We start from the raw sequence: 26,053 nt of genomic DNA on the forward strand, positions 1-26,053 counted from the left end.
GCCAGAACTGGGGTGATGTGAGACCGTTTGGTTACGGTGTAACCTTTGTTCTCTGAGTGAAAGACTATCTCTCCAGCTTACATATTCCATATGTTTGGGGAATGATCTCACCTGACCTAGGTGAGATCATTCCCCATACATATGGAATATGTAAGCTGGAGAGATAGTCTTGATACGATAGAGAACGACGGTTAGTTCTGGCTAATAACCTGGCCGCTGCATTATGAACCACCTGAAGGCGATTTAAAGCAAATTGTCTGAGGCAGGTGAGGAGGGAATTACAATAGTCTAGACGGGAGAATATGAAAGTGTGTGAATTAATAGCTCACGATCCGTGGAAGACAAGATGCATCGGATTTTTGCAATGTTTCTTAGCTGGAGGAAACAGGACTGGACAAGTTTAGTGACATGATGGTCAAAAGTCATATACCGGTCAAAGATGATACCAAGATTCTTGGCAGTAGGACTGATATTTGAATGTAATGGGCCAATAAACTGATGAATTGCTCTGGTCCTATTAAAAGAATGTCTGTTTTATCAGGGTTTAAGTGTTGAGAGACATCCAGTCTTTGGTCGCAGCTCAGCAGTCATGGAGGGAGGACAGTTGATTGAGGTTATTGGTTAATCAATGTTTGCTCTTTTCTATTGCCAAGTCCTCCAAATGAAACCACAAAAAAAAACGTTGTTGGTCCTCCAGAGCACATAAATGTTTTCTGATCTGTCACCGCTAACTACAAGAAGACATTGCTCTTTCTGTTTCTTACGGTTGGGTTGGGTTTTTGGCACAAAAACAACTTGGTTTGGGGACTGCTTCATCAAGGTTAAGGGGACATTCGTGGTCATTACAATTATCACCCCTTGGTTTAAGGTTATGGCATTCACTGTCAGTAGGAAACAGGAAATGGTCTCCCATGTTAAAGTCTGGGTAAATAAATAAATATAAATCTCACTGGCGTTTTATCCTAAAGAAGGAAAGATTTGACAAAACATTGATCCATAGAATTTTAAATAAAAAAGACTGCATTGGAGTTGGATCTTATTTTTTTGTTTTACTTTGATGTCTACTCACTAGAAAAGATGTGGGTTTACCTTTCAGTTCTTCATGTAATGGTGGGAAAACGGAGTTCGCTGTGAAATAAAGAATACTGATGTGTGCTTTGTCAACCCAATTCAACTGTTATCAGCTGATTTAAATGGGCAGTTGTAATCTCATTGTAATGCCTCAGATGGGCAAAACTGCACCTGTTGCAAGGGTGAAAGCGAAACTAAAAAAAAAAACCCGTTCTAACACAGGGGTCAGCAACCTGCGGCTCTTTAGCTCCTCTCCAGTGGCTCCCTGTGGATTTTTTAAAAATTAGTGGAAATGAACAACTGTTTTTTTGTTTACATTTTCAATTTTATTTATCATTGTTGTAGGTCTATGGTACGACAGTACGACAGAGTATTAGGGCCACATTGAGGAAAAAAATATATATTTTATTACAACATATTTTCTCGGAAACTTATGACTTTATTCTCGTAAACCTCTGACTTTTTTCTCGTAATATTATGACTTTATTTTTCGCAATATTACGACTTTTTTTCTCATATTACAATTTATTTTTTGTAAACTTATGACTTTATTCTCGTAAACGTCGGACTTTTTTCTCGTAATATTACGACTTTTTTTCTCATATTACAATTAATTTTTTTGTAAACTATGACTTAATTCTCGTAAACGTCGGGACTTTTTTCTCGTTATATTATGACGTTATTCCCGTAAACTTATGACTTTATTATCATAATATTACGACTTTTTTTCTCGTAAACTTATGACTTTATTCTGGAAATCTCCGATTTTTTTCCTTCAATGTGGATCTAATACTCGGTAGTATATTTGCACTTTGGCCCTCAGTGAATTAGACTTATATACTATATACTTAGACTATAAACTGTGTTACCTTCATCACAATGCTCAAATGTTTTGCGGCTCCAGACAGATATATATATATATTTTTTGCCAAAAATGGCTCTTTTGATAGTAAAGGTTTGCTGACCCCTGCTCTAACACATTGTAAAACTGAATGAAACAATCCTTTTTTAACACAAGCAAAACATCTTGATTAGATTTAGGCAACAACACCACATAGTTAGCTTTAGGAAAACATGGAGTTTGGGATTAAAATAACTATGTTTGAAAAGTGAACGTTGTGAACAGAGAAAACAACATGTTGTTGGTTTCACACGGGGGATGCAAACCCCAGTCTTTGTGTGCCATCCATCCTTCAAACCGGGTTGCTTAAAATATGTAAAACCCCTGGAAGAGTCCATTAAGAGTGTCTGATCCAAAAGAGAGTTGAGGTTGTGCAGTATTTTAATCATTTTGTGTTGGTATTGATATAAACCTCTCAGATACAGTGTATTATTGTGAGGTATGGGGGCAATAAACCTTATAGCCTCCCACAGGCAGCAGCATATTGTTTTTTCTATAACATTATTTTGGCCCCTTGAAAAAGATTTCTTCTACAGAGGAGACAGGGTGACTACTTAATAGAGTGTCTCCCAGTAGGGTGGACAGCAGGCCGGGTGGCTACGGACCTGCCTGACCCTAAACTCCATTAGTCATCCCAGGCCGATCCTCAGAAACCGTCTCCCACAGGCGCGCGGCCGGCCAGGCCAGATGCATCGTCGCCCCAGCAACGGGAACGTGAGCAAACTGCAGAGCATTAACAGCCGAATAGCTGGGATGTCCGAGGATGACGTTGGCATCCGCGGGGGCTGGAGCGGAGCATGTGCCTGAGGGGAAAATGAAAAAATGTCGAGAGCGATTAGGGGAGCAGAGGATGCAAAGTGATCTGGAGGGATGGTGAGGAGGAGTGTGTAAGGGGAGAGGGATGTCTAGGTGCGTGCGTGTGTGTGTGTGTCTTCATGCCTCACTGACTCCACCACCTGCCAGCTTGTTTGCATGTGTGTGCTCATGCATGTTCATATCACTGCTGGTTCTACTGTATGAAGTCATGTCTCTGTGATTTATTTTGTTCACACAAAAGTAGTGCCTTACAAAGTGCCCCGCACCACCACCTCAAACTTAGCTTTGCAAATACAGATCAACCTTAAAGTGCATGCATTTACATGTGGCTTTTTATTCTGCTGCTATTTACATTTACAGACCAATCAGAATACAAATGCACACCAGATTCAGCTGTTATCAGGCCATTAAATAGGCGTTATCAGTCTCTATAAGCACCATCAATGTGTGTCAATAGAACACCTACTACATTGTAAAAGTGAAATTAAAACTTAAAACAATATGTAAAACTGAGTGAAATGTTACGTTTTGAAAACAAACAAAGGCTTCTTTAGGTTTAGGCAACAAAACTACAACTTCCTTAGGTTTAGGCAACAAAACTACAACTTCATTAGGTTCAGGCAATAAAAACTACAATTTCTTTAGGTTTAGGCAATGAAATCTAACTTTTTTAGGTTAAGGCAACAAAACTACAAATGATTTAGGTTTAGGCAATGAAACTACAACTTCTTTAGGTTTAGGTAACAAAAACTACAACTTCTTTAGGATTAGGCAAAAAAATATATTTTGTTAAGTTAAAGGAATACATTGTGTTTTGGGTTAAAATAACTACAAATATAAAGACAGCTATACACTGTTGATTTTTTGTTGTTTTTCGTTCCCGACCTCCACCCTACCTGTCATATTTACTATGGTCTCTAGAGGTCGCTGTTGTGTTCTTTTATAGCCTCTTTCGCTGATCTACCATGTGAATAGATGATAAAAACCTACTAGTTGGTGTAGTAGGCTCCTATTGAACCACATCTATGGGGCTTATAGCGACTGATAACGCCTATTTAATACCCAGACAACAGTTATATCAGAATAAATCGACCCATTAGATAAATGAAGATGTGTCATGTTAATGTTCTTTCTGATTTATTACTATAATTACATAGTGCGTCTTAGTTTAGTTTATTAGTTTATTACAACACAACCATTATCTTTCAAATTTAAATTTTTGTTTGAATAAAAATGAGAAAATCTCGGTGAAAACCGCTGCAGTCTATGTGTTGTCTGATCTTCTTCACCAGCTACTGAATAGATATTAATTCAGGAACAGATGCATTTTTAGACCCTCACTTACTTCCATGCAGTATTTTTATTCTTTAAGAAATTTATGCAAATCAAATTGTGGCACAAACAAGCCCTCAATAAGCAGAAAAAACACTTCATCAAATTGTGTGCTTCAGCTGTGAGATAAATCCACCAGGGCTGGCTCCCTACACCCTGAAGTGTCCCTTATAATTGGAGCGGTCTCAGATCTGATCTCAGCGTCTGGGGTGGGAAGCCTCGCTCGCTTCCTGACTCACTGTCAGAGCATCTTGCATCAGGGAGAGAAAGATACTCTGAATTTCCAAACCAACCATCTTTCTAAGGATCTTCTGATGTCGATCTGTTAATGAACTGGCCGACATTGCAACACATTCTCACTCCCAACTCGTCAAATACCGCTGCTTGGTCAGTGTCCCTCGGCATTGGAGAATAAGGAAAATAAGGAAAATAAGGAATAACAGCAGTGTTGCTATTCCTTATTTTTCCATGTGTATATATATAAAATGTCATGGTTTGGGATTAAAATAAGTACATAAACTAAGTAAAAAACGTACGTAAACAACGTAACATAAGTACGGAAAACACGTCACTTACGTAACTTCCAAATAAAAACACCTTCTGCGGCAAAGAAAAGACGTGATCTAAAAAGAAACAAGAGTAAACTTTGCTGTCGTTTTCCACTGCTGGAGACAGCTCTTGGCGATTAAAGTGATGAGGTTTGATGTTGAACTTGTGACGTTTCTTTTTAGCACTGGAAAAACATTCCAAATGGTGTTATGATATGGTTTTGCTGTGGCTGTTTTCTTGCTACTATGGTCTTGCTAAAACTGAACGTAAACTATAGTCCAACGCCACACGTGAAGGTCATGAGATAGCATTGTTATTTTGACTGTCTCTCAGAGTTTCCGCAGTTTGGTGAAATTTTGCGTATTCTTGCCCTTTATATATATGACTGAGTAGAGTATGATTGAGTAGAAGAGGTGAAATGGTCGTGGTTATGTTTAGGCAACAAAAAACACTTAGGTAGGTTTAGGAAAAACGTCATCATTCGGATTAAAACAAGTACATAATCTTAGTAAATTACGTACGTAAACAACGTAACGTAAGTACGGAAAACACGTCACTTACGTAACTTCAAAATAACTCTTTGGGACACGAACACCGGTCTCCTGGTTGAAAGTCCTGTGTTTGTTGGCCCCATCCACCGTAAGCAGTCTTTATATTCTACGTCACACTGAGCGTAGCATATTCATGCAGACGTGTGTGCATTTCAGTCAGTACTGACTACATGGCGTACACATGACACGCCAAAAGCAACAAAGGCGTTGTTATTGCACGTAAAATGACTTACACATTACTGTGAGACCAGGCTGGGCCAGCCGTTACACATTGCACCTTTAAATTAAACCCTCTTTTTAAAGATAAAGACCTGTTTCCCGTCTAATGTTGAGTGACAGCTGTTGCCAGTATTAGCGCTGTAACTTCAGCTCTCCAGATCGAGCACCACTCAGGTAGAAGCAGCCGGAGCAAATCACCGGCGGAGAGAGGCTAATCCTCGAAAATCCAGCAGAATCTGAGTGTTTTTGTATTAGACTCTCCTGCTCCCTGGATTAATTTGAGCCGAAATTGGAATCTGAAAATTGGCTCGGTTGTTGAATACGCTGCCTGCCTCTCACTGCTAAATGGGTCCCATGCTGTACTGTATGAACACACACACACACACACAATCACAGCTTGACCCGTCTTCTCCAGTTGGTTTTCATGGAAAGGAGAGGCCAGATTGACATGACATGTAAACAGTAATTGTCGGAAAGAAGCAGAGAACCTGCTGTGATATCGAAAATTAGGACAAACAAGATGGGTGGCTCTGTGAGAGAATTTGTCTTTTATTTCTTCACTCTCTTTTATTTCTGTTTTTCTGTTTTGTATTTCTGTCCATTCTCTTTACTCACATCTTATTTTCCACCCTTTCCTCCTTCTTTCTTTTTCAGCCTTATATGATTTCTTCCCTTGTGTTATTTTTCCATTTTTCTGCATGACTCTGTTTCTGTCACTCTCCACGTTGTTGTCTCCCCTCCCCTTCCCTCATTTCCCACAAAAGCCGCCGCAGAAATCTCTAGAAATCCACTCCCTCCCATTTCCCACCCGTCACTGGTGATCAGTCTCCGAATCTATCTAATCTATGGATCGCACAGAAACTCACCGTGGCCGCTTAATAATGCAGACGAGCGTGTAATGCAGACGAGGTCATACTGCTCCCATTTATATTCCCTGTGCCTCTGAATCAAGCGTCTCCATTCATTAGGAGAGCGTTAGTTGGCAGGCTGCTGCCTCTTGGTGGCTGCCGGCGGTACGCTCGGCGCTGCTCACAGCTGGAGTTTCGTGCTTTGTGGTGTTTTCATAATGGGAGGGAGAATTCTCCCAGCAGCCCCTCGCCATCTGTCTCAGAGACTTTTCCATTTCCCAACTGAACCCTCCTTCCACCTTCACCCCCAATCTTTTATCTTCTCTCTTTCCAACCTTTCTCGCAGGTGTTGCTTTGCTTCTTATCAATAGTTATTGCATTGTGAAGGGCCTCAAAAAGCTCACCTCTGTTCCATATGCAAAGCACCAATGTTGTGTACTTTTACGTAATGGCCCCAATCCCAATGTGTTCACGCAAAGTCCGTGAGGGTTTAGTCCCACTGTCAAACCGTCAAGTCCTTGAGGGCTCTCTCGCAGATATTTTGAGCCCTTTATGAACACTTACCATAAGTCCACATTTCTGCAGACTTTGACTAAGGGAATTACCCACAATTCATAGCACTGTGAAGTTAAACACATGGTTATCTGGGGGAAAAAAAAGATAAACGAGGACGGCACATAGCCAGGCGTATTTAAATTTACACAGTACCGTTAATATTAAAGATTTAAGATGGTTGATAAAAAAAAACACATGAAATCAGAGGAATGTAAGCAACCTAACTCAGTAGCTTTCTTGACTAAACCTGAGGAAGTTGTTTTCCTGTGAAGACAGAAGTTTATTTTGAAACGACTGTATGCACGTAACTAGCGGAAATTGACACGTGTTGCTGGATATTCGTAGAAAAAAACAACATAAAAGGAAGAATAACGTTTTCGTATACGCTTTCATGCAAATACTCGTTGCAATACGCTGCATAAATATGTTTAACGCTCTCAGAAGTGCACAGTGACACGTGGTTAACGTTGTGAAACGATTGGTTAGATTTAAGCAACAAAACTACTTGGGTTAAGTTATGAAAACATCATGGTTTGTGTTCTAATAATAATTCAACAACGTAACGTAACCACGTAGTGTAACGTAACCACGTAGTGTAACATAACCACGTAGTGTAACGTAATCACGTACAGTAACGTGACCACGTAGTGTAACGTAACCACGTAGTGTAACGTAATCCCGTAGTGTAACGTAACCACGTAGTGTAACGTAACCACGTAGTGTAACGTAACCACGTACTGTAACGTAACCACGTACTGTAACGTAACCACGTGGTGTCACATAACCACGTACTGTAACGTAACCACGTAGTGTAACGTAACCACGTAGTGTAACATAACCACGTAGTGTAACATAACGACTCTCGTTGTTTTGTTTTCCTTTTTACCTCCACCAAGGCCAAGATTCAGGAATCTTTTTAAGGATTACGATCAGCCTGAGCATTGAGACCACAGGGTATAACACATGCACAGTGTGACTGATGATGCGTGTACTGCCTTCTTCCTTCTGAGAGCAGAAGGAAGATGTGTGGCGAGACATCAAGGTGCGGGAGCCGCTGGCCGTCCGCGGTGACAAAAGAAAATAGTGGTAGATGACGGGACGAGGGACAACGTAGTGTAACGTTATACAGACATAACAAGGCTGCTGAATGAGAGAGGCATCCGCCGTGTTAATAATAAGCCAATCACCTCACGGTACCGCCAGCTGTGAGCTGTGATCTGTTTTTAAAGTCACGCACCTTGGTGGAGGTCTGCGCTCTCCGAGTGCCATTCTAGTCTTTGTTTTTCTAATTGACTTGATGTCGTTGTAAATGAGGGTCGCCCCTCAATGATCTCTCAAGTATAAATAAAGGTTGAATGAATGAATGATCTTTTCCTAAACCTAACTAAGTAGCTTTCTTGCCTAAACCTAAAAGAAGTTGTTTCCTGTGAAGACGGAAGTTTATTTTGAAAAGACTGTATGCATGTAACGAGCGTTGGACATTCGTAGGAAAACGAACAAAAAAGGAGGAACAACTTTTTCTATTTTGCTATCATACGAACCGTTGTATGAGGATACGTTGCATGTCTGCACAGTAAATATGAAGCTACCACCAGCATCCGGTTAGCTTAGTTTAGCATAAAGACTTGAAACGGGCAAACAGCTAGACGGGTTCTGTTCTAAGGTAGCATAATCTGCCAACCAGCACCTCTAAAGATCACTATTTACGTCTTGTTTGCTTCATTTGTACAGAAACCGTGTGGTTTAACAGGTGGTTATGAGCCGGACTATTTCTTGGCTGGGTGAAGTGACTTCCTGGTTGTCTAGTTGTGATGTGTACATAAGCAGTAACTTCAGACATTATTTTTTTCACTTGAATCCATAACATGTCAAGATGTTTCACAGTTGGCATGTGATGACATGTGAGAGGCAGTAAACAAGTTCTCACTTCTCTTCCCACATCTGCTCATCTGCCCTCTGTCACACAAACTCAGAAGAAATCAGGACTGGCAGCCCAGTCACACCCGCTATACGCATGACGTCTTTCCATTAAGTTCAGGACGTGCAGGAGAGGAGAAATACTAAAGCAGAGACGTGGAGGGAAAGAGGCAGCAAACATGGTGAGCGATGAAACAACTGAGGCTGAAAGCAAAAGATGGAAACATGAAACAAAAGTTGAGGGAGAAGTAATGATGGGATAGGAGAGGGGGGAAATTTGAGAAATAAAGAGACTGACGTTGAGAAATCACAAGAGATTTTAATAGCAGGAGGGTGAGGAAACAAAAAAAAAAAAAAAATGAGATAGACAGGCAGTAGAAAGGCAGATACAGCACACAAACAGATCATATATTTGCAATAATGCTAGTATTTGACATCCCCGTCAATGAAGCTTCTTTGAACTGACAGACTGGAAAGAAACAGGGAGGCAGATGAAGAGAATCTCTCTCTAAAAATCTTTAAATATTTGATGCTTTGGATGTTTTGTTTTCAGCTTGAATGCCAAAAAATTGCATTTGAATTTAGATTTTCTCCACTATCACAGATATTACTACAGTACATGTTCAATCAGGCAAAGAAGTCCTGATGACGATCAGTGATCCCTTTTGTAATTTGCCATTTCATTTCATTATAAATGTCATTTATATTTATTTTAGACAGAAAAGGTTTAAGAAGCGTGTGCTCATTTGTAGATAATAGTAATAATCCACTATTAAAACCCCGTACTTTATTCATTCATGGAGCCGTGCAAGTCACTGCATTTCTTACAACCCTGTTCTGCAAATATTTCAGAATAAAAGCCTTGTGTTAACAAATGAAGGAATTCTGTCCACAGAAAAAAAAACGGCTTTTATTTTGGTAGGAAAGCAGGAAGTGTTGATTTAAAAATATATCTTAATTTTTTTTTACAGATACAGACATTGAAATTGTGCTGATAATGTTGCTGATATGATGTCAACATACTGCTAGTGTCCCAGTGGAAGAGTGGGTGGTAAAAGGTTAAACTTTACAGCTGTTGTGCAGTAAATTCTGGCTGGTTGATGACATTGGTCAAATTACCGTATAAATACAACGACATTACATGAACATTCTGCGTGTCATGAGTACGTATTTTCATTTGTACACTATGTAACTAAACTATGGCAACGTCCACAGTTAGGTTCACGCAACAAAACCACTCAATTAGATCAACGGATAAAAAGTCATGGTTGGACTTAAAATAAGTTTGTAAACTAAGTAAAATAAGTACGGAAACAACGTAACAAAAGTATGTAAAATACGTCACTAAAAACAAATCAAAACACCAGTCGACACCGGTCTCAAACACCAATCTCATGGTCAAAAGTCTGGTGCTTGTTGGACCCACCCACCATCCGTCCTTTCCGCGTTTCCCATTCATTGTCTATGTAAGCAGCCGTGCAATGCATTCTGATAGTGTGGCGGCGCAATTTGAGAGACGGGGCGTCACGTTGGCCGCTCCTCATTTGCATAAAGTTGAGGTCTAAGCAAATAACGGGCGTCCAACGCGACTCGCCGCCTCTGGAAACTCCCGAGAAACTTTGAAACTAAGCGTTGTCGATCCAAAATAAAGACAGATTCAGCAACTGCACAGCTTATTTCTCCCATAAAATGTTTTCAGAAACACATTTCAGTGAAATAGTTTTGTGATATAAGAGAAGAAAGTTTCCAAACGAGCCAACATGTTGGTTCCTGTTTGAAAGCTGGGAGCAGCAGCCCACGGAGGGAAAGCGTTCGCCCAATCAGGTGCCTTGTGTCTAGTTGTAGCCGATCAAGCGTCCGATGCTGGGAAGCGAGGCGATCCCTCGCGGTAAAGAACGCCCCTGTGGACACATACCTTAATTCTAACCGTAGCATTAACATCGCAGTCAGTGCAGGACACATGGCGTACAAATGACACCTTGCACATTAGCACATTCATGCGCCTTTTCATACGAATGGGCTAGCACTCTATTCATTTCTTTCTTGACTCTGGACTGAAACCTGCTGTACCTGCCTCTCACTCCTCCGCTCCCCTCGATGCCTCCTCCATCATTTTATTCTTCCCAGGCACCCTTTCTGCCCGGCTGTCCTTTATAAGGGCCCTGTCAATTTAATGTGATGGACAGAGGAGATGAGAGAGAGAGCGTTCCTCTGACAGCCGTTACACTCTGCCTCCAATTGACCTGGTCCTCTGCTACCACAGTTAGTCCCGTTTATGGACAGCTGAGGTCATAAATCTACTGTATAAGGGACGCAGACAAACACAGGGGGAGGAGGATGCAGGGATTTCCTTTCACACTCCCTGCCTGTGCAAATGACTATGCAAAATGTACACACACAGTGTATATCAAAGCTTCTCCGAGCTATTAAAGGTGCAATGTGGAAGATTGGTGCATGGGTCCAGCAAACACAAGACTTCCAAGCGGGAGGCCCATGTTGAAAACCAGTGTTTTGCAGGTTACGTTAGTGACGTTTGTCACGTGTTTTCCATACTGACGTTACGTTGTTTCCGTGTGTGTTTTACTTAGTTTACGTACTTATTTTAAGCCCAAACATTACGTTTTCCCTTAACCTAAGTGGTTTTCTTGCCTGATTCTAAGTCAGTGACCATGACGTCTTCTCAAGTCAGCAGCTTAGTCGCCCCCTGCTGGTACTGCACGTTCATACAGGCGTGTAATATTCAAGTGTCTGCGATGCAAAAACGTGACGCTGACATGCTGTTCTCTGGTGGACAGACGTGTCTATTAAACGCTTTGACATGATATCAGGTTGCTGTAAGCCGTAACCTTTTTTTGCTATCATGTAAGATTTTCCCCAAAAATCTGCAGCTTTAAGATTTTTACGTTGGAACAAGCGTCCATTCCTCTGAAATCCTGCTTACTAACAGGGAAATAAAGAAATAAAAGACAGAGCCGGCCCGCGGCATCGGCTTAATCAAGAGGGCACCATCCATCCATCCATCCATAGGGGCATCCCAAATGAGGGAAGAAATTCAATTAAATTCACTATTTTAGTATAATTCACTGTACTCGCTTATCTTGCATATTATTTTCATACGCTCATACACTAATTGGGATTTATGTTTAATATGAGTAGACAGTGACAACCATTTCGTTTCACTTTATTTTTAATTAATTATGTATTTCAAACATGTAACAAATACGTAGGTAAAAAACAAAACAAGAATAACAAATAAAATGAACCGTAAACAATCAACATAAATAAATATCACATGTCCGAAAAGAAGTTTGAAGAAGTATATGATGCTACACCTTCTCCATAACTCAAACAATTAACTCAATATTTATCATATATTCCTTTGTTTATTTCAGGTCCAACCTTGGTAATGAAGTGATATTTTTCACCGGTTGTCCACGTTAGGTCAGATGATCTTTTTTTATATGTTGATAGAGTGTTACAGCAGCAGGAGGACTTGTTGTATCTCTCTTTCAAACACCGAAGGTGAAACGGTCTGTCACTGAAAGAGATATTTAAGAACACACGTGGGGATTCAGAGCCTTTTGTAGTCCGTCTTCAGAACATTGTAGTTTCACCACGTCAGACCCGCGTCACTAACAGCCGCCGTCGCATCATAATTACAGAGCCTAGTGAAAGAGCAGTTGGATTGTCGTAACACCGAGGTTGTCTTTTCCTTAGTCCTTCTGAATTCTCCTTCTCATCTTTCCTTGACCTCATGACGTTTTCCATCGAGGTCAAGGAAAATTGGTTAGGAAAAGAAGTTGGGACGTAATCTTGTGACATTTCGACCGTAGCCCTGGTATCTGCAACACAAAGCACAAAGACAAGCAGCCAAAAGAGGCGGGGTCGTCACAGTTGTTTAAAGCAATTTGGATGAAAACACGTCCTCCAAATATTCCACACAGCAACAAATCTTCACTGCTTATCATCTTTCCACTTTGAAAAGTATGAATATAAAAACAGTTCATTCTGTAACCGCCGCAGTGAATCGGCTTCGCATTCAAGCCCTCGTGTTATTTACTCTACATGATGGGTCTCAGTATTCTCGTGGTGGTGGAGACATTGTCAGAGCCACACAGTCATTCCTGCACATTCTCAACCACTTCACACAAGGTCAGGCCCAGACACATTCAGCAGCGTATCTGTATTCATCACATCTCAATTCACAGCAAACAAGCTATACCTACGGGGTCGCCGGCAGCACAGTGTGAGATGGCATTGTGAGATTTGTATTCCCGCCTTGGCCCTGATCTGTCCGGCTCGATGAGATTTTGCCCGCAAATGTGAGCTAGTTTGGTGAGGAGCAGGTTTCCTGACATTATTGAGCAGACTCTGGGTAGTTTAAGTCATCATCTACTTTAAAAATGTTTGTGATCACACGAATAAGTCTAACTTTATTTACTTCTGTTGTCATGGAGCTGAAAAGGCCCAATGTTTGACATCCTCCGTCTCCCAAAAGAACCATTACTTCTGATCCTGCTCACTCAGTAGGAGCAGCACTAACGCTGCCAAGGTTATGGCGTGATGGGGAGCAGGTTTCAAGCATGACAGTTGTGATCTTCTTCCCTCGTTCAGTGGTTTGTTGTTGTTGTTGTTGTTTTTAATTCGAGGTGAAAAATGAATGCAACTGAGGGATGAGTGGACCTTCATATTACTTTCAGCCACGGCCTTGGAGGAGCCGGCACAGCGATTATGGACAAGACTGAGTAAACAGAGAGACAGATGGAGGGGTGGCGGTAAGACGGGAGGAAGTGAGAAAAAGGAGGGAGGGAGGACCGGAGGTTGGGATGAGGAGGGAGATGTACGTCAGAATGGTTCATTGTGTGCAGACTTCATAGGCACAAGGACACCGTCCCCTTCATAACACCAGACAAACACACACAAGGCCACACACAACAAATCAATAAAAACTCAAATAAAAGCAACTTCCACCTCCGCACATCCTGAAGGTACGTAAGGTGCAGACTGTGTGCTGTTCAAATCATCATCAACATCAATAAATCAAAATGTAATCAAATCAATGTCCATAGAAATTTGTGTAAATTTATTTTTTAAATATGTACAATTTCATGTTTATTTTTCGAGACAAAACAACTCAATAAAAAGTTCCAGTGCTGCCTCTTAAGTGCTTCAGATAAAATCCTCCAAACAAACCAAAACAACAAGTCGTAAAGACACAAAAAAATCACATTTGTCTTCATGTGAGTTAGCCGATTATTAGTTATCAGGCTATTAAATAGGCGTTATCAGTCGCTATAAGCCCCATAGATGTGCGTCAGTAGGGGCCTACTACACCCACTAGTAGGTTTTATCATATATTCACATGGTAGATCACTGAAAGAAAGAATAAAAAGAACAACCAACAATGTGTAGTTGTCTTTGTGTTCGTAGTTATTTTAACCCAAAACACAATGTTTTTACCAAAACTTAACTGTTTCGTTTTGCCTAAACCTAAAGTAGTTGTGATTTTTTTGCTTAAACCTAAAGTTGTAGTTTTGCTGCTTAAACCTAAAGAAGTTGTAGTTTTGTTGCCTAAACCTAAAGAAGTTGTGGTTTTGTTGCAGTAGTTTAATTCAGTTTTACATGTTAGAACGTGTTGCTTTTAAATTTCACTTTCACAACGTAGTAGGTGTAGTAAGCCCCTATTGACCCACATCCATGGTGCTTATAACGACTGATAACGCCTATTTCATAGCCTGATAACAGGCGAATCGGGTGGCTTGTAACACACCGATGAAGAAGAGAAAACCTTCCTCAGTTCATAGTTAAGATCCTGTTGATATCCTGTTTTCTGAGTCCATGAGTGTCCATCTGAGCAGGTACAGAGAAACCAGATTTGTATTGTTGAGTCCTCTGTTGTCCGAGGCTTCTCTTTTACTTCCTCAATTTCCAGTTCTGTTGTCTGCATCTCAAATTGCTCCATGGAAAAATAAAATCCACCAGTTTTTCTCAGCATTTAGACAATACCCAGGAAAAGTACTTCATCCAGCAGTCTTTTGTCCCGTGTGGGTTTGGAAGTTGTCGTCTTCTCTGAGAAGTTCAAGGACACCAGCTGGTGAAAGGATACAGCATGCATTGGACTGTCTTAAACCTGTAGAGGACAGAAGAGATTAATAATACCTCAGAGGAAAGTTTGATATTAAAAGCTTTCTCGCTGTTAGTGATGTTTGGAATATGTTGGTCACCAAGTTTTATACAGTTTAAATATTAATATATTGGTTAGCATATTGTCTAATACTTACTGTATTGTATAACGTTGGTTGGGTATGTGAAAATATATTTTATTACACTGTAATTATTTAACTTAGCAAAACAGGGTTGAATTTTACAGTACAGCTCTGTAATGTGGTAATAGTGGGGAAATGGTTTAATAATAAAGAGGTAATAATTATATAATCCCATGTAATTGCCAAACCAGGTATTAACAATGGGTATTGCTGGGTAATATTAGACTGAAACTTATGTAACAGGGTAATAAAGAGGGCAAAAATAAAGAGGAAACACATAGAAGACACATAGCAGATGGCAACCAGGCAAAACTATTTAGTAATGGCATTGTAATATTTTGGTAACAATATGGTAACCTGCTAACGATAAAATTGTTATATCAGTGCAATACTTGGATTAAAAGAAAATGATAATATGGTGACATTAATGGGTTAATAACCTGATTATAATAATGAGGTAATATAGGTTGATGTTTTCACAATATTATAGGCTACTATATCTTCAAAATCACATGACAATTCTTGGAAAAAAATGTTGGCAAGTTCGTAACGCGGTGTCACAACGCATTACCGCCCCAACTCGTCGCATACTGGCACCTTGTCAGACCCCTCAACAGCACTAAACACATGCTTAACGAGCCCTTGGCGTCACTTTCCGGTCGCAGTAAACAAGTGCTTTATGTTATGAATTAAACAAAAACACTTGCTTAGGTTTAGGAAAAAACAACATGGTTGTACTTAACTTAACTCGTCCTCCTTCTGCAGGAAGGACAACTGAAAACACCGGACACTGACAACAACAATAATATCAATATCATGTGCAATACTACTTTTTCCATTCTCATGTGCAATATCACTGTTCATTGTGTGCAATATTAATGTCCAACATGTGCAATATTACTTCATGTCTCATCATATGCAATATAACGTCCTTTTCTGTTTTATTTAGCTTACTTTACCTTTTTTATTTTACTTATCTTATTAATTGTTATTTTATTAGGCACTGGTGATAGAAATAGTACTTTTTATTTTATACACTTGAACTTGTTGTAATTTTGAGCAATCTCTGGCACAAGAATATCCTTCGGGATTAATAAAGTTCTATCTTATCTTATCTTGTCTTATCTAAAAATTGGTACGTTTTTACAGTGCAAATGTGACTGGACGTTGTGAAGAAGGGACAGAAACGATCAGCTGGTTGTAAAGTGAAAGTGAGCTGTAACGCTCTGGACACAAACAGCGGTCTCCTGGATGAAAGCCCTGTGTTTGTTGGACCCATCCACCTCTTTTCGCTCTTTAAACTACATCACCACAGCATTTTCCATGTGCATTTACTGTTGCCGCGGATAGGTTTACATTGTAGTTCATGGAAAGCCCGGTGTCCTCAAACCGCCGTGAAAGGGCACCTTGTGCAGCAATATCAAACGTCGACGATAGTGACAAAGCGTCGTTTTTTACACCCTTGGAATGAGAACAACTGGGTGTCAATGCACCAGTGTATTTTATGTAAGTTGGTGATCAAAGTGACCAAGTTTGTTCAACTTTTCTTATAATTTGTTATTCATTGCATTTTCATATTACAAGATTTGTATTCTTTCTCTGAACCCGCTTGGTGATGCTGTTTGCAAATCATATTTCTCATTTCTTTGGGAAGACAAACTTAATTTCCACGGATATACCTGGGTAAACAGAGGATAATAAGACATGAAGGAAAGGTTCTGTTTAGAAACCCGACCGACTTTTGCTCGTGCAGGCGGATGAACATTTGACCTGCTCTTTTAAAGCTGCAGCGATGTTGAGCGTGACTCTGTGTGGCACCGGTGGATAGACACAAACGGAGAGAGCTCACTGTGGAGCGCTTGCGGTGATATGTTCTTACAGCTGGGTGATGGCGAGGACTGGGAAAGACAAACACGTCTGTTGTGTTACATCAAATTGCTTTTATCTCTGGCTGAACAGAGAACAAAATTAACCGGAGCTACGGGGGTGTCACGTCTTCGGGTCGGATCATCTGAGCAGCTAAACTGAGCGCTGGGGATTTCTAAAAGTAAAGTAGTTTGTAGTTAACAAGCACCTTGCCATAAAGATGAACTATTGCATTTAGACACTCAAGATTTGGAACAAAGTTGTATCTATTTTTAGTCCACATCGCAGTTTCAGTTTTTGGTCCACAGTAAGATAAAACAACAACTCTTCGTCTATATGATATGAAATAGAGTATAATCGTGGTCCCCCAGGGTAGTTTTATTCATTTTATTTACACAATAAAATGTTTTTTATAGCACAAACATCACGTTAAAAATTTCTTTTGATCCTTTGGTTTGTGAAATAATGTCCATAATGCCATTTTTATGTTAGCACCACCCAAAAGGACAAACTAGAGATGCACCGATACCAATACCGGATCAGATATCGGGTCAATACTGATTCAAATAAATCCAATAAATTCAATTCTATATTTAAATACTATAGACATTATTTGCTTGAATTTTAATTCCTGTTTAAAGGCAGGGTTAAGGATGTTATCCAGTATTTGTTATATTGGTTGAAATGGTCTTTACACCCCGACAGTGATCCATTACTGATGAGCTCTGAAAAAGGACCGGAAAAGAGCCGTCATCTGTAGCTGCTGTAATCCTGTAAAAACGTCTACCAATCACTGCCTCGCGGTCCGCTTGGAAAGAACCAATCAGATGCCTCCCTGCTCGTACTCTACCCTTGGCGTTCACCAGCCTGAACTCAAAATGCCTCGCCGCCGCACGCTTCCTGGAGAATGGAAGAGAAAACTCAGCCCTGCAGTAGCTCTGTAGTAGTATGGTTACTTGTCATGAGGTAGCGTTGTTGAGTTGAGGTCCTCTCTCCGCTCTGTGTCTGTGAAGTAGTTACGATGCGGCGGTGCTCGTGCATGTGTGTGGGGGGGGCGGTGCCTTTGAAGGAGCCCCGAGGGGAGGGGCTTAACCACGTAGTTCTGTTGCCTGAACATAACCGATCGTTTCATAACGTTAACCACGTGGCATTGTTTGTTTCTGCAAGCGTGATACGAGGCTGATATGAAACATATCTTTGGTTCATAAACATCACTATTCAACGTATCCGTGGTTTGCAGAAACGTCCAATGGCAAAAAAAATTCTGGCAGCCGGGTCAATAATCGCAGTACTTAAAAATCACAATACATATTGAATCAGGAGATAAGCATATCGTCCCAGCCCACACATCTGTGTACACCAACAAAAAGAGATGTGATACAGTTGCTGACTGAAGGTTGAGTATCAAAGACACGACACAGAATGATGAGGGCTGAGACTCGTTGCTCTTATCTCCTGATTCATGAGTTCGTGGAGCGACAGACATACCTGGAGGGGTCTTCCTCCTTCGAGAAGCTTCCTTTCACCTCGATGCTGTTCATCTTGTTCTCAAACATCCCATAGCTCAGAGTCACCTACAGTAGTGGAGAAAACACACACACACACAACTGTAAAAAGAACTGCATCTGCACTGTGTGTGTGTGTGTGTGTGTGTGTGTGTGTGTGTGTGTGTGTGTGTGTGTGTGTGTGAGGGGGGGGGGGGGGGGGGGGGGGGTCACTACCTGGTGTGGGATGCTTCTGTGGCTGACGAGCAGCAGGTTCTCCAGGTGGGAGTGGAATAAAGGACAGTGGACCATGGAGATGCCCAGCCTCTTCTCCACGATGAAGCCCACCGTACAGTCGTCAGGGAGACGGATCGTCGCCGACGTCTGCTCGAACCTGGAGCCGCTGAAACACACACACACTTTAATTACTGCTGATTTACATTTGACAAAAAATACAGAAGACTAAAGACATGCTTTTTTTTGTATATTCACACATTGTGCCTTTAAAGGGACTCTATGTAAGAATCAGAAATGTCTTGTTAACAGCGACACCTGTGGCCGTTAAGTCAACGAAAGTCATCGTCCTGTTGCTCGCGCTTGTGCTCGCTCTACATAGACATGAACGAGCATCGCTCAACACAGTGAGGCGACACACGTCAGCTAAAAGCACAATATCACTCTATATTTCAGCTGCTTGGCAGTAATGTTAGCGATAACGTTTCTCTCTGCGGAGCCCCGTCACTTCACAAGACACGGGAAACCTCTGTTGGTCTGGAGGAGCTGCAGCAGTTATTTCTGCACAAACATCCACTGAACATTCACTAGATATTCTCAGAGCTAAACTAACTCTTCTGCAGTGTGGAGTGTGCGCATATGCACGTGAGAGGTGGAGCGAGAGAGAGAGAACAAGCGCGATCTGTGAGTGAAGGCAGGCAGAGGAGCAGAGTACAGCAGAGACTCCGGCCCTGGAGACCAAAGCTACGGTCTCTGGTCCTCCGACCGCGGCCAACACTGTTTAACAGACGGACTTCACTAGAAACAACCAAGAGGTTTTGGTGTTTCTGTGTAGTTTGTGTTGGAGTCTGAGTCTGAACAGCGCGCATGGGACACCGGCCCACAATGATTTATACGTGTAAGAAGTTACAAACAGTCCCTTTATATTATTTATTTTTCTGGTTATGAGAGGAGACATTTTAAAAAAATAAAAACTATGAACTCCCCAACTTTCACCCTAAAAGGATAATGTTGCAGATTTTGCATGTTTTGGCCCATTAACTGCTTATTGCATGTACTATACTGCTGACCTTTTTGCAAAGAACATCGTAAATTCTTAGATTGATTCCCTACCTTCTAGCCCTGGGCAGCCATTAGTCTCAGCTCTTTGAGAGCAGTATAAATACAAACTTGCAGAGACCTGAAACTTACTTTAGATTGGTGATTCATCACTGTGAACATTTAGTCAGCTCTATTTTTTGGGGTTATTTAAGATATGCTGCTGGGGAAAGAGAGGCTTTTTTGAAAATGTTGGTGCATTCAAGTGTTTGCAGGAAAGTGTGAGAGTTTGCCACCAAACTTACAAGAGTGCATCAAAATCACATTATGTGTTGTATGACATCTATTTATTTTTTTTAGTGTCTCAAAGGCTCTCAAATCTCAAATGATGGCGTCTCTGCTGCATTACTGAGCATTACATCATTTTGACAAAAAAAATAAGGGGCAATTAAATGTGATGGATTACCTGAAGTCTCTTCAAGTTGTTTTTCCTTGCATGCCACATTTGTTTTTATTGACTCTGACTTTGATTAATCTGGATTAATTTGGTCCCTATGAAGACACACACACGTGCAGGGAGCATCAGTTGGTAAATACCTGGCCCACGGAGCCATCTTCTCCGCCAGCCGCCGACTCAGACAGAATCCTGCTCCTCCTGTAGCGAACCAGAACCGCACTTCCCTCTGAGAGACAAAACACACCCACACCGATATTATCAGATACATATATGCAGCCACTGTCAGAGAAACAGAAATACATACTGCTGTTTTCATACAAAACGTGTTGCAAACAGTGACCAAATCATTGCTGCTTTGACGACTTTTCAGAGTTGTAAAAAAAGTATGAACTGTTGTGCAATGTGACTGTTCTTCATTTTACCACCTGAACCTGTAGAACCACTCCTACACCAACGCAGCTTTACATTTGTTGATCCTACGGTCAGTGAAAAGTTGAAAAGTGTAAATTTCTTTCAGCTAATTTGAATGATTCTTATATCTACACAGAAATAAAGGTGCTAACTAGAAACCATACAGGGTTCTTCAGCTTGTCCACATAGGAGAACCCTTTGAATGAAAAGGGTTCTTTAAGGGACTGTTTGTAAGTTTTTACACGTATTAATCTACCGGGTCGGAATCCCATGCGCGCTCGTGTGTGGCCGGAGTCTCTGCTCCACTGCCTGCTTGCCTTCGCTCACACACCGCGCGTGTTCTTGTTGTTTCACTCCACCTCTACGCGTGCATGCGTGCTCACTACAAACTGCAGAAGAGGTAGTTTAGCTCTGAGAATATCTAGTGAATGTTCAGTGGACGTTTGTGCAGAAATAACTGCTGCAGCTCCTCCAGACCAACAGAGGTTTCCCGTGTCTTGTGAAGTGACGGGGCTCCGCAGCGAGTAACGTTATCGTCTACGACCGGGTGCCGGTGTCTCCCTGCGGGCGCAGTCAGGAGGCGATAACGTTTCTCTTCCTGCTTCAACCCCGGCACCGACCCATCTTTCCTGCTTCAGCCTCGAAGGCTGAGGCAGGAAAAGCCAGCACTAGGATCAGCACTGATTCATGGAGAGACCTTCGTCTGGTCAGCTAACATTACTGCCAATCAGCTGAAATATAGAGTGATATTGTGCTTTTAGCTGACGTGTGTCGCCTCACTGTGTTGAGCGATGCTCGTTCATGTCTATTTAGAGCGAGCAGGCGCGAGCCCGACGCTGACTTTCGTTGACTTAACGCCCACAGGTGTCGCTGTTAACAATCATTTCTGAAAGTTACAAATAGTCCCTTTAAAGGAACCCTTAGTCTTACAAAGAACCCTCGAAAAACCCTGGCTGCGTCCGAAATCGCATTTATGCGCTACATACCCGATATGTGTACCATCGTTCAACATACTTTTGTGTAAATAAAGGGCAGTATGCATCATTTCAGACGCACTGAGCTGTTATTACCACGTCACTTCCTGAGAGCCTTCTTGCAAGTTGGAGATGCGTAACCATGGTGACCAACCTCATGTCCATAAACACTGATTTGTGAGAATCATAAAGTCTGGATTTCATTTAAAATATATAAATTACACCTAGCAAAGTGAAATCTTACTTAAACTGAAGCATTACTGACGTCACAGAGATGTCCGTCAACGTCTTTTGTGAACATTGTCGTAACTACCACATTGCATTGTGGGATATTTATGCTGCCATAGTGTCCAGTGTTTGCATACTGTAATACTTCAATGGAAATAGTATGCAATTCACATACTATTGGTTTCATACTAAGGTTTATACTAAAGAACCTCATCCCTGTATACATGTAGTGGTTGTGAGTCATTAAAGCTGCCTGACCTTCAACTGAAGAGCTTTTTCTTGTACTTCTTTTGCTTGACAAGAGTAACTTTTTGTGTCTGTTTATCACGTCAAAGTGACGCAGTATCTTTCGCTCTGACAAACAAACAATGTCTGTAAATAGATAAGAAATACAGAAGAGCGCTTTTCTCTCACTGACCCTAAATAATAAAGTGCAACGCTTTTCTTTCCCGCTCCTATCTGCTTTCCCCTTCACACTTTTTGTATTGATTGTTCGTTCTTTTCTAAACCACCTGATATGAATTGCATGTCTTTATCTGCCCGCTCGGCCGTTTCTCAAGCAGATGCAGTTGTTTTGTTGTTTTATTTCCTGCAGTAAGAACTGTTGAGGTGTGTTGTAGTCGCAGCAGTCAGATTATTTAGGGCAGGCTATAATTACAGAACAAATTAGTGTTTTCTTTCCTTGACTTTCCCTCTGCTATGCTGTGTATCTTCATGCCTTTATTTCCTTCTCTTTCATTTATTCTGTCCAAACATGTCCTTCAACTTTACAACCTTTCTTTCAGTGACTTATCTGTGTTTATTTCTTCTGTTTGCTTATTTTCCGTCAATTTTCCTTTAATTTATTTACATTTCCTTTCACTGTGTTCTTCCCTTCCACCATTTCCTTTTCCTTCACTTTCCCTTTGTTAACATTTTTATCATTTCCCATTTCCTGCCTTATTGTTTGCCTCCTTCCCTTTCATCCTCCTCATTTTGATTTCTTTCTCATCCTTTTCCTCTTCTATTTCCTTCCTTTTTGTGTTAAAGGCCATTCCTTTAATTTCCTTTCCTCCCTTTTCTTATACCATGTATTTCCTCTGGCTCATTCTCTTTCAATTCCTTCTGGTTTTGTTTTATTGTAAAGTTATTTCCTCTCCTACCCTTTCCCTTTTTCCATTCCCTTTCCATTCCCTTCTTCCTTCTCTCATCCACCCCTCAGCGTCGCAACAGTGACAGGAAATCGACAAAGATAGTCGGTGAGATGTAAAGAAAACGAGAGCAGGAGGAGACAGAGAGGGGAAGCTTGACATTCGTTTTTGTTTTTTTGCTCCATCACCCGCACAACCCCGGCGAAGGATGGAGATGATGAAAAATAGGAAGAAAAGAGAGCAATGGGAACAGAAGGAAGGAGGAAAGGAAGAGAGAGAGAGAGAGAGTTAAGAAGCGAAGATACATAAAGATCTATTTAAATGGGTGCAATCAGAGTGGAGAATGTTACACAAGAGAGATGGAGAGAGTAATTCCAAGAAATGAGAGAGAGAGGATGGCATGCTATTCAGAGAGCTGGAATCAGGATGCACTTTAACTCAATAGGAGCATTAATTCTACTGTAAAGCATGTGAACACTGTCACACACACACACCTGTGAATATCTGCAAGCGTAATCCAAAAACAACCTCGACCTCCTGCAGCTTTGACGACCTCCTAACCCGCCGGGAGTCTTCCACATTGTGTGTGTGCGTATGCATGTGCATGTGCATGTGCATGTGTGCGTGTTTTACCACCAATCAATATCTCCAACGAGACACTAAACACTCATTGATCCACCTGGATCCGGAAATCCTTCCCATGTGAACAAAAGCCACGGAGCTACACGTTTCCTCTACTTCCATCCATCCATCCATCCATCAATACATTCATCCATCCATCCATACTGTACATATATACATTCATCCCTGACAGCATCCTCCCCTCATGCCCCATCAGCGCTGATGAGAGTGAAATTAGAAAGTGTATAAAGTATGGAATTTGTCCAGTATGGATTTAGATTGGCAGCAGTTAACCTGGCTGGACTGCTTTTTTGGCACAAAACCAATTATAAGGAGACATCAGCTTTGTTTTACGGCTCATTAGTGTCCTCGCTGGAGCCACGGAGCATCAAAAAAGAGAGGAAAGTAAAAATGAAGGAACCACGGATGGATGGAAAAGAGGGGAAGGAAGAACAAAAGAACAAAAACGAGAGATCCATCATTCCTTGTCAGTTATGATAACATCTACTTAAACTGTAGTAGTAGAGACAGGATGGCACTGCATATCTGGAAGTTTAAAATCTAATTTAATTAAAGCGCAATTTGTTAAATCCACACAGATTCTAGCAACAACAGTGCCAAAGGGTCCGCTCAATGAACAATATTAGCTTTCAGTGTGCTACATGAAAAGAAGATGGAAGAGGAAAAACAGGGTATAGCTTTTATTTTGTTACCCCCATACAGCGCAGAAAGTAGGAGATTTAATGAAGAACGGTACCTGTGGAGTTTATGATTCACCCGGCATGCAAGGAAAGAAGAATTATAGACTTGCGGTGTATAAAATTGAGATGTGTTTCTTCTAGTTGATGTTACACACTTAGAATCGGGAGCGTATTTCTTGAGAAACAACTGACGGACATCTAAAAATACTTCAGAAAACTGGCCAACAGGTCAAGATTGTTTCTGATATGCTATGATACTTAGCTGGATATTTCTCATACATTGTCTTTGAAGAAGATAATGGTGGAATGTGAGTGTCCACAAGCGACAGGGAAGGACTTTGGTTTGATTTGAGAGTCTATTTATTTCCACAGTACAGCATCAGAAAAGAGAACGAAGGAAACAAAGAAAAGAAGGCAGGAAGAAAGAATGCAAATGAACAAGTGAGTCTGTCGAGGTGGAATGGAAGAAATAAGTTATCGGAAGGAAGGAAGGAATTCAAGATGGAAAAAAAGAGGTAAAGAAGGACAAGGCAAGAAAACATAAATCTGCGGAGTTGCGTTAAAGAAAGCAATGTATCTCAGAGGGGTCACCCTGCCTCAAAGAGTTATCGGTCCACATAACTTATATTTAGTGTGGGTTTCAGAGGACTTTTAGTGTGCTGTGGTGCAAATGCTGTTTTCAGAGGCTTTTCCCAATCCTGGGGAACAAGCTCTGGGGAAACATTGAGGCAAATGATTTGCTATATCTGGTATCCCTGTAAGCGATGTGAGGAGGATGCCATCATCCTTGTTAGCAAAATGACCAAAATGTAATGTTGTTACTGAAATATCAGTAAGTTAGAATCTATGGCCCCGACCATGATCTGATATATCACTAAGTTAGAATCTATGGCCCCGACCACGGCTCTGAAATATTAGTAAGTTAGAATCTATGGCCCCGACCACGGCTCTGAAATATTAGTAAGTTAGAATCTATGGCCCCGACCATGGCTCTGAAATATCAATAAGTTAGCATCTATGGCCCCGACCATGGCTCTGAATATCAGTAAATTATAATCTATGGCCCCGACCATGGCTCTGAATATCAGTAAGTTAGACTCTATGGCCCCGACCACGGCTCTGAAATATTAGTAAGTTAGAATCTATGGCCCCGACCACGGCTCTGAAATATTAGTAAGTTAGAATCTATGGCCCCGACCACGGCTCTGAAATATCAATAAGTTAGCATCTATGGCCCCGACCACGGCTCTGAAATATTAGTAAGTTAGAATCTATGGCCCCGACCACGGCTCTGAAATATCCGTGAGTTAGAATCTATGGCCCCGACCATGAACTGAAATATCACTAAGTTAGAATCTATGGCCCCGACCATGGCTCTGAAATATCAGTAAGAAAGCCAAAAGCTCCCGTGTGGTTTAAATGACAGAAACACTGTGGTCGTCATGGTACCGTGGCGTTGCCCTCCAGCAGCTCGTGAGCAGTGATGGGCTTGTCCAGGCTCGGTTTGCCCACGTAGATGTCGCCGTCCTGGGGGAAGGCCGACAGAAGGGAGAGTAGGGCCTCCGGGTTCACGTAGTTATCATCGTCCACATGACAAAACCACCTGACGAGCCACCGAGGGAAGAACAGAAAAAAAGATACCGTTAAAAATATAACCCAGGTGTTTATTTATATAATTTTATAATTTTATAATAATAATAATAATAATAATAATAATAATAATAATAATAATAATAATAATAATAATAATTTAATAATATATAAAAATAAAATATATTTTTATATATTTATAAAAAATAAAAAATATAAATAATAATTTTATAATATATTTTATAATTATCTGGGTTTCAGATCTTGATGTCAGATCAGAGAATTCAACCCAAA

General features: G+C 41.0%; 1 protein-coding gene across 5 annotated transcripts in view; it reads right to left on the bottom strand.

The window, feature by feature from the left end:
* mfng (MFNG O-fucosylpeptide 3-beta-N-acetylglucosaminyltransferase) overlaps positions 1 to 26,053 on the bottom strand; it is a 513,815-nt gene that overhangs the window by 474,007 nt on the left and 13,755 nt on the right. For 4 of the 5 annotated variants that reach the window (XR_012593375.1, XR_012593372.1, XR_012593373.1 and 1 more), the window contains exons 4-8: positions 25,619 to 25,772; positions 20,245 to 20,330; positions 18,613 to 18,778; positions 18,380 to 18,465; positions 14,307 to 14,889 (exon numbers count right to left, since the gene is read on the bottom strand). Coding sequence is in view for 1 of the 5 variants with exons in the window: in XM_074630928.1 (XP_074487029.1) it covers positions 14,838 to 14,889; positions 18,380 to 18,465; positions 18,613 to 18,778; positions 20,245 to 20,330; positions 25,619 to 25,772 (544 nt within the window). In the remaining 4 variants the exon portion in view is untranslated. Of the gene's footprint in view, positions 1 to 13,821; positions 14,890 to 18,379; positions 18,466 to 18,612; positions 18,779 to 20,244; positions 20,331 to 25,618; positions 25,773 to 26,053 lie in introns of those variants that run through there. The other variant, XM_074630928.1, reaches the window with a different exon arrangement.

The sequence above is a fragment of the Sebastes fasciatus genome, chromosome 3 (assembly GCF_043250625.1).
Source record: "Sebastes fasciatus isolate fSebFas1 chromosome 3, fSebFas1.pri, whole genome shotgun sequence".
NCBI lineage: Eukaryota > Metazoa > Chordata > Actinopteri > Perciformes > Sebastidae > Sebastes > Sebastes fasciatus.